Below are 9,415 nucleotides of genomic sequence, written 5' to 3'. Positions count from 1 at the left end.
GTCTCAGGCTCTAAAAATACAAACACACTCTAGGGTAACAGTTTTCCTGGCCTGAATGACTCCTTTGTTCAAAGTGAGCCCTTTGGAATTGACTACTGACTGAGCGTCTCTGACCAATTTTTGCTTGGTAATTGTCAAAGGGGGTAAACAGACTTTCCTCATTTATCTTTGCCTGAGGAGTCGAATACTTACATTTCTTTTACATATCAAACCTCTAGGATAAATAAGGTATTTCACTGAAGTCTGTGAAATAAATCGAACTTTCAGCATTCGCAATAACATTTTAAAAACTACTCCATTGTCGCCTACCTGCACCCGCCTCGCTAGAACTACAACACCCAGAATGCACTGTTTTTCCTTCCGCTTTCCATCTAGGGAGTGCCCTAGAAATTCACATCTACAAACTACAGTCACATGACACGTTTCCTGTCAAGATGGCGGATAATCTCCCTTCGGACTTTGATGTGATCGTAATTGGGACGGGTATGTGTGGCCCTGATTTTTTCCTGGACAAAATATAGGAGATCATTCTCGCTTTTTATTTTCTCTGTCAGTGGTGAGGGTTGGCGAGAGACGGCGGGGGTCGAGCCTGGGAGGGAGGACAGAAAGGAAGTGAGGTAGTGTGGAGTCAGCGCGGGACTTGGCAGCTCCAGGGAGGGGCTTGGACCCGCGGTGTTTTGCGCCTTTTGAGTAGGGGTCGATCTGGTCGATGCCGATTGCTGAGGTTGGTTGCTGCGGTGATTCCTGTTAATTTCCTTAGAGGAGGGTGGGTTTGCAGTGTCATGAGAATGGAGGGTCGGGATTTGATCAATGGAGACGCCATTGGCACAAATAATTACCACCTTCCCTCCTTGTTGATTTCAAGGTTATATTCCCCATCATTTCGTGTCGCCATTTCATAGGACACCCCCGCCCCCATATACTTACATGATTCTAGGGTACTTTGCAGCTCAATGAAGCTTAATTTGCAGTTTTATAAGAATGGTGCTCAGTCGTTATCCGTGTGTATTTTTATTAAAGGAAAGGAAACGTATTCTTTTCTGTTGTGTTGGGTAGCTTAAAGATTTTTTTTTCTTGAGGTAGCCACTATTCTTGCATTACGAAGTTTAAAGCATCCAAGTTTATGATGCAGAAAGGAAGCATCTTGTTTTCTGTCACCCATCCATACACCACAACTAGATGTGCTGAGTAGTGTTCCACATCCCATGTCTGACCTCAGCTTCTCCTTGCTTTTCCATCATTAGCTCTCCATGTTTTGGGTGGAGCCAGAAATCCTTTTCAGCTTCTAGTTTGACTAGTTGTCCTAATAACACTTGGCAACAGTTAGCAATTCTTTTCTTAACTATAAGGGATGTAGTTTGCATAGGATAAAAGAGAGAGTTTTGGGAGGGCAGGGATTCTACTGTCTTAGAATGTGGTAGGCCACAGAAGGGTGAATGGAATCCTGTCCATTGTGTTAATGAATTCTGTTTGCTTTCTTACCAAACAGTAAGAACAGCCATATTTTCAGGTTTAGAGTAAAAATAATAGCAACCCATTTTGAAATGCTTTCCATTCCCTACTCAGTGGACTAAGCACATCATATAATATGGACAAAAACCTTGCTAAAATTGCTATTCTTTTCAGTACAGAGAAGAGAAGCAGCCTGGAAGTCTAACTTGCCAAAATCACACAGCTAGTAAATGTCCAAAGGCCAATCCAATCCAAGAAATGGATTTTGGTGTTTTGTTTTTATTTTTTTTTTTGTTTTTTTTTTTTAACTAAAAATTGAACTACTATCACAAATACCAGAGATCATGCAATGGGAGAGTCAGATACTCTCAGCCTTTCAATTTCCACAATCTTGAATATAAGGAAGGTAAATCTGATAGCCTTTAAGGTGTTATGGAGAACACAAATTTTCCTATTCTAGATGTTCCTCTAATTGTTCTCAAAACAGTGTGGGTGTGTTTACTCCCACCCCGAAGATAGCTGCACTGCGGCAGCCAACCTGGTTGGACCTGCATTGAGGAGATGTTGAAGGAAAGCTTGAAAGACTCAGTAGAACCTTCACTCTCCCAAGTCTGGTTGCCTAAAACTAAAACGCCATCCATTTTAGAATAAGTCTTTTCAAAATTATACTTGAAGTCTATATTTATTTGGGTGATGTGTGTTATTTTTATTAAATATTTTAATTCTTTTAGATCCATTAAAAGTGGAGACATTTGTTGAAAGTCATTTTTTTAAATAATCATTTTTATGATTTCAATCATTGCTTTTAATTGGCTTCATTTTTAAAGCATTGTGATTTCCTTCTCAAATACATCACTGAGGGTGGACTCTAAATGTATTGGCTTTATTAAATTAGTACTTAGGTAACTTATAGGAAAAGCAGTGTTTTATAACTTCAGTTCTGTTATCAAAAGTAGAATGAAGGATGTCATTATAAGAAAGAGTAAAGGCATAGGCTGTGAGTTGTATCTTCCTGTTAGCAATTTTTAGTTAAAATGTCATCAAAAGACATTTGATTCATCAAGTAGAATCATCCAAGAATATTTTAAAAGTTTGTCAACCTTATTGCTTATTTACTCTTTGCATGACATTGTTTAAAGCTTTCCTTTAAGGTCATATTTTCAAGATATTATGGGAAAATGAGATCAGAATACCTAAAGGAGGAGAATTAAGATTCAGTACTTTAATTGTGTGTGGAAGATTAAAAGATAATAGATTAGAGGAAAACCAATTGGAATCTCAATGGGGAGGAAAAAGGACATAAATTCTGAGAATGTGATCTTTGGCTTCGGTACTCAATTGTCATTTCAGAATAGCTTGGCATTTAAAGTGTAATTTTAGTGACAATTTTGTGGGGTATGGAAAAGTTATCATTGGGTACAGATCCTGAAGGTGAATTTTCTGGTAACTTGTATGACTTCCAGCAAAGCCAAGAAGTTACAAGTGCAGAAGAAATCTAAGTTATAAGGGTGGGTTATATGATAATGTTGATATATGTCATCTACAGGGGCATTCTTTAGCTCTTGGAATATATTGTTATTTTAGAAAGAATTCTAGCATGCTTAGAATGTACTATAACCACCTCATTTGGAGGCATATATGGTTATCAAGAATATGTTTGGGTGGTGCTGTTAGATATATAACTGACTGACAGTTTCCATCTACATAAGAAAGTGACTATACATGAAGTGGCGTAATAGTTTGACATTAATTAGTATAAACACACATACACATGATCAATATTTGTGATACTTGACAGCTATCAAGTACCTACTTCTGTTGTGATTGTAATATTTTAACATAATGTCTTTTCTTGGGAACATTTTGGACTTTCTCAGAGTTAAAATTTTACATTTTTTCTTAAAACCGTGAAAAACTTTCATGTTATTGGTTATTTATGCTTTCAGAACACCATGTAGGAATTTAGTCTGCATGTTATTCTATTTTAACTACGATGCTCTATTTTTGGACAGAAATTCCACCTCTAAGATACTATGTAAGCTAGCTTATTGAATTTCTTTTTCTTTTTTTTTAAAGAAGATAGATCTTTTCTCTTTTTCCACTCTCTCCCCCCCAAGTCTTGTGCCAGTGGTTCTTGAACCTGGGCCTTTGCATATGCTATGGAAGTCCTGTACTGAGTTACATCCCCAGCCTTATTCATTGTTTTTTAAAGAGCTGTGTAGCTAATGCTTCTCTAAAGGATTTAGAATTGTATGTAGGTAAATATATAATATATATTATATATATAACACACATATATTATATATATATATATATATATATAATATATATATATATAATATAGTTTCTTTATTTACATTTCAAATGTTTTCCCATTTCCAAGTCTCCCCTTTGGAAATTCCCTAACCCATTCCCCTCTCCCTGCCACTGTGAGGGTGCTCACCCACTCACTCTTGTCTTACCACTCTAGCATTGCCCTACACTGGGGCATTGAACACCCTCAGGCCCAAGGGCCTCTTTTCCCACTGATGTCCAACATGGCCATCCTCTGCCACATATGCGGCCGGAGCTATGGGTCCTTCCATGTGTACTCTTTGGTTGGTGGTCCATTCCCTTGGAGCTTGGGGTGGGGGTATCTGGCCGGTTGACAGTACAGTACCATTCTTGATGTTTCAAATTGCAACATTGATGTAGTTAATTTTGACTGGCTGCTCATTCAAGGATTTTAATACTTCTGATAGCAACCGAGTACCATTTCTAAACCTTGAGGGATAATAATGCTGTAGGAAGTGGTGTAAAAACTGATATTTGCTAAATTGCATGGAAGCTACGCTCAATATAAGTGACTTCCCATACTTACAACTTAGGATGTTTGTGTATGCTTCTGTTATCACAATGGGCACATATTCCTTCCCTATATCTCCATTCTTATACCTACTGAATGGCTTTCATTTTTAAATTGCAAGTTGGCACTTCTCTGTAATTCATGAATGTATGCTAGCTCTTAAATTGAGTATATCATAATATATATAATAAATGATGAAATGCATATAATAAAGATATTATCTTTATATACACAAAATTAATGCCTAGAAAACAGTAAGCAACTTAATTAATAGTAAATAAAATTGAAATTAGTATTTCAAAAGTCCTTTAGATTCATCAGTGTTAGACTGTAGTGGTTTTGAATATGTTTGACCCAGGGAGTGGCACTATTTGGAGGTGTCGCTTTGTTGGAGTAGGTATAGCCTTATTGGAAGAAGTGCAGCTTTAAGAGCCTTGTCCTAGCTGCCTGGAAGCAAGTCTTCTCCACCCTTCAGATGAAGATGTAGAACTCTCAGCTCTTCCTGTACCATGCCTGCTAGGATGACGCCATGTTCCTGCCTTGATACTGGACTGAACCTCTGAACCTATAAGCCAGCCTCAATTAAATGCTGTCCTTATAAGAGTTGCCTTGGTCATGGTGTCTGTTCATAGGAGTAAAACCCTAAGGCACCTTCCATATATTTTGCATACTTTTACATGCACATATCTCATTTGAACGGTATAATAAGGTGATTGGTAGAATTTGAATCCCACATATGCTTTGTGTGCCATGTTAGGTACATTCTTAGCCCTTCTTATGTTTCACCTTATTTCCAAATAGGATGACCTGTGTTAAATATTGAAGAAATAATTCCTATAAAATGCTTACATAATGTAGGTGATTTTTTTTTATGTCCTGAAAAGCCATACTGAGGCACTTTTATTATCATTAGTATTGCCTGAATGGCATCAAGGAAGAGCTCATGATTTTCATAGAATGTCCTGGAAGGATGGTAATTAAGTAAGGTCCATTATCTTCCTCTTCCCATTGGCTACTTGCTTGGAAAGACCTTTGTTTATTACCACTTTATTTTTAAATCAGATTTTTTATCTGGTTGGTAGTTTACAGTTACTCCTTTTTTATTTTTGAGCTTGTTCCACCAGTTTCAATTATTTATCATCTGTTTTGTATAGATTCATTATTCATTTTAATTGGGAGCATAGTGTGATGTGCTTTTCATTGCTTAGAGATGTTGTAGGAGGTAAAGAAAACCTACAGATCTTGCTGTTTTAGTTTGTACTTCTTTGAGCTTTTTTTTTTTTTAAATCATTTTTTCTTTCCAGACCTAACAAAGTAAGGAGGATTTATTTAATTCCGAGGTTTCTCTGAGCTGCTCTGTAAATCATAAATTTGAGCTGGTCCCTCAGAGAGAGCCGCATCTGTTACTAGTGTTCCCTGGACAGCATCATTTTCATCTCCCGTGCTGCTTGTCATTTTCTCATTTTCTCCAGTGTTCTCATGATGTTTTGGATAACTCAGGCTACAGCAATTAAAATCAAATGTGGTTGCTCAACCTCACATTCTCATGTTTAACATAAAATCCCAATGCACAGAAACAATTATAATTCCATATAATTGACCTGTAACTCATGTGAAATCATCTGCCATTCAGTTTCAGTGCAAACTGAAAAGTTAGGCTCTGCCTGTTATATGTATAAAGCCTTTAAAGTTGATGTCTATACCCAGTGTATAATCTGTAGTATAGAAATATTTGGAATTTGGAGGACATGTAGTTGTTGGTAGTAAAATGGGGATACTTTTCTAAAGATTTACTTTTTGTTTTTGTAATAATTTAATTACCGGACAATATACAAAGAGACAATAATTTACCATAGCGATTTATTGGAACATTGATTATAAGAGTTGACATGTTTTCATATTGAGGCAGATAGGGAAATCAAATAAACAAAACAAACAACAATCTCAAAAAAAAAAAAAACAACAAACCAATCCAAACCAAAACCCTAAACAGAGTACAAATAGTCAAGGAGACAGAGGCAACTTAATTTATCTCATCTCAAATTAGATTTCACAAAGCACTTTGGCTGGTTTGATTTTTCTAGGATCTATTTTCCCCTCACTAGTATTTCCTACTACTATGCTTGTCCACATCAATTTGGTATAATATTTGGTTTCTTACTATTACCATGTCTGGAGTAAATATTATCTCACCTCAAGTAAATGTAAAACCTTAGATTTAGCCAACTTTGATCTAGGTTAGATAGGTTAGACAAGTCATTGTCAACTAAAGTTGAAATACTGAATTGAGCTTGGTGAATTTTTTTTTCAAGTGAAAAGAAACACCATATACTCTGAAGATCAATGCCAACAATGGCTTCATGTCTGGTCCTTAATTATTGACAGCATTATGACATTGGATTCAGCTTGCAAACCTTTACATGGAGGCAAACAGGATGACCTAGTTACATTTCATTCCCCCCCCCCCAAAAAAAAAAACCAAACCCCAAACCAGAGAATTACAGTCACTAAAGCAATGAGATCAGAAAATTTAGTCATGTTTTAGGATACAGGTTGTTTCAGTTGAATTCATTCATTCCAAGATTTGCAATCACAGGTGGTTCTGAGAATGATTCATCTTTCAGTATTGGTGTTCATGTCTTATTTTTCATTATTGTCAACGTGTTTTGCAGTTGTGGTCATTGCAGCAAATGCTAAAACTTGGTGTTCTTGGAAGAGAAGAGCTATGATGCATACAGAGAGACACAGGCTCTTTAGGTTTCTTTTACTAAGAAAAAAAGAACAATTTTATTTTAAAGTTTGGTATAATGAAAGGACAGAGCAGGGTCACTGGTAGTCACTCAGAATTAGTGAACAGACTTCTCTAAAATGGTTCACCTAAAGGCTTTGTACTGGCTAGTTTTGTGTCAGCTTGACACAGGTTGGAGTTATCACAGTTGGGGAAATGCCTCCATGATATCCAGCTGTAAGGCATTTTCTCAACTAGTGATCAAGGGGGCGGTCCCCTTGTGGGTGATGCCATCTCTGGGTTGGTAGTCTTGGTTCTATAAGAGAGCAGGCTGAGCAAGCCAGGGGAAGCAAGCCAGTAAAGAACATCCCTCCATGGCCTCTGCATCAGCTCCTGCTTTCTGACCTGCTTGAGTTCCAGTCCTGACTTTCTTTGGTGTTAACAGCAGTATGGAAATGTAAGCTGAATAAACCCTTTCCTCCCTAACTTGCTTCTTGGTCATGATGTTTTGTCCAGAAATAGAAACCCTGACTCTGACAGGCATTTTCCTTGGTTTATCAGATGGCAATGCAGTTTTCTGCAAAGACATGTGATCACCCATGGGGAGGATTAACTGAGTCACAGGTTTGTCCTTGATGAATTTAAGTTTGTTCTTGATGAAAGCCTTACAGGCCATCTGTATAGCAACAAACTTGATAAATATTATTTTTTGGCCACATACTTGACACACAAATAATATTTCTTGTTTGAATTCGTATTTTATGATAAATAAGGCTGAATATTTATGTAATTTGGCTACTACATTTCCTTTGTGAATTGCCTTAACCTATTCATTAGATCATTACCTGTCTTATTATAAATATGTAGTGATTAATTAACTTTTAATTTTTTTCATGTGTTGAAGTACCATTGTTATTTTGATTAGCACATACTTGTATAATGTGCATACTTGTTATAATATCCACCATCACTTTAGACTTTTATTATTTGTTTATTATCCATATTCTTGAAATCACTTCTAATATTGCTAAATATACAATATGGTATATTCATTATGGTATATCATAGGTCACCAGAACTGACTCTTCTTGATGATCAACCTCTCTCGATTCTTCTTTCACTGTTCTCCAGTTTCTGTTATATCACTGTTCTCTTAACTTCTGTGAGTTCATGTTGTGGATTCCATAAAGATCACATGGTATTTGTGTTTCTCTGTTGACTTGTTTAACGTCACATACTAAGTTGTTCCAGGTGGCAAGATTTCATTCTTTTTTTAAAAAAACTTATTTTATGTGAGTATTTTGCTTGCCTATATGCATGTATACCAGGTGCAAACTCAAGGCAATTAGATAGGGGATTACAACTGGCATTATGTATAGATGGCTGTGAATCACCATGTGGGTGCTGGAAATTGAACACTGTTCCTTTGGAAGAGCAACACGTGCTTTTAACCCCTGAGCCATATCTCCAAGCCCCGATTTCATTCTTCTTTTTTTTAATGGCAGAATGAATGCTCTTCCATTGTGCCTATGTACTACATTCTCTTTATTCATTCATCACATGACAGACATTTTAGTTTCTGTACCTTGGCTGTTGTGAATTAAAGTGCAATTAAGAATGTACTAGCTCCTTGGTTGGTGTCCTTGGGAGGCCTGCTTATTTTCTGAGGGGAGGTGGGGAAGAGGTTGATCTGGGGGACAGGGGAGGTGGGGAGGACTGGGATGAGGTGAGGAGGGGAAACTGTGATCAGGATGCAATATATGAAAGAATTAAAAAACAAGAAAAGACAAAAAAGAATGTACTTGTCTCTTTAACATGAAGATGGGTTCTTTTTGGTATATACCAGTAGTGGGAAGGCTAGAAATAGCAGTAGTTCTGTTGTTAGTATTTTGAGAAATCCTTATACCCCTTTTTAAAAAAATATTTTCTTTATTTATTTGATATATATGATGAGTACACTGTAGCTGTTTTCATACACACCAGAAGAGGGCATCAGATCCCATTACAGATGGTTGTGAGCTACCATGTGGGTGCTGGGAATTGAACTCAGCACCTCTGGGAGAGCAGTCAGTGCTCTTAACCTCTGAGCCATCTCTCCAGCCCCACCCCCCAATAACTTTTATTTTACTGGCTATACAGATTTACATTCTTATTAACAGTGTATAAAAGTTTTTTCCTCTGTCTTTTCAGTTATTGCGATAAAGTTATAACTCAATATTTTTAAATTTGCATTTCCTCGTTGAGAGATTTCTCATGTATCTATTGGCTATTTGTTTTAAGAAATGCCTAATCTGAAGCTGGGCTGTGGTGGTGCACACCTTTAATTCCAGCACTTGGGAGGCAGAGGCAGGCGGATTTCTGAGTTCGAGGCCAGCCTGGTCTATAAAGTG

General features: G+C 37.0%; 1 protein-coding gene across 1 annotated transcript in view; it reads left to right on the top strand.

Moving 5' to 3' along the window:
* Window positions 1–418: 418 nt before the first annotated feature.
* Chm (CHM Rab escort protein) overlaps window positions 419–9,415 on the top strand; it is a 132,734-nt gene continuing 123,737 nt past the window's right edge. Inside the window, exon 1 of the mRNA XM_021188022.2 lies at window positions 419–483. Coding sequence (XP_021043681.1) covers window positions 435–483 — 49 coding nt within the window. The 5' untranslated portion in view covers window positions 419–434. The remainder of the gene's footprint in view (window positions 484–9,415) is intronic.

The sequence above is a fragment of the Mus pahari genome, chromosome X (assembly GCF_900095145.1).
Source record: "Mus pahari chromosome X, PAHARI_EIJ_v1.1, whole genome shotgun sequence".
Lineage (NCBI taxonomy): Eukaryota > Metazoa > Chordata > Mammalia > Rodentia > Muridae > Mus > Mus pahari.
Note: the sequence above shows the minus strand (reverse complement) of the source record. Positions and strands in the feature narration are given on the sequence as shown.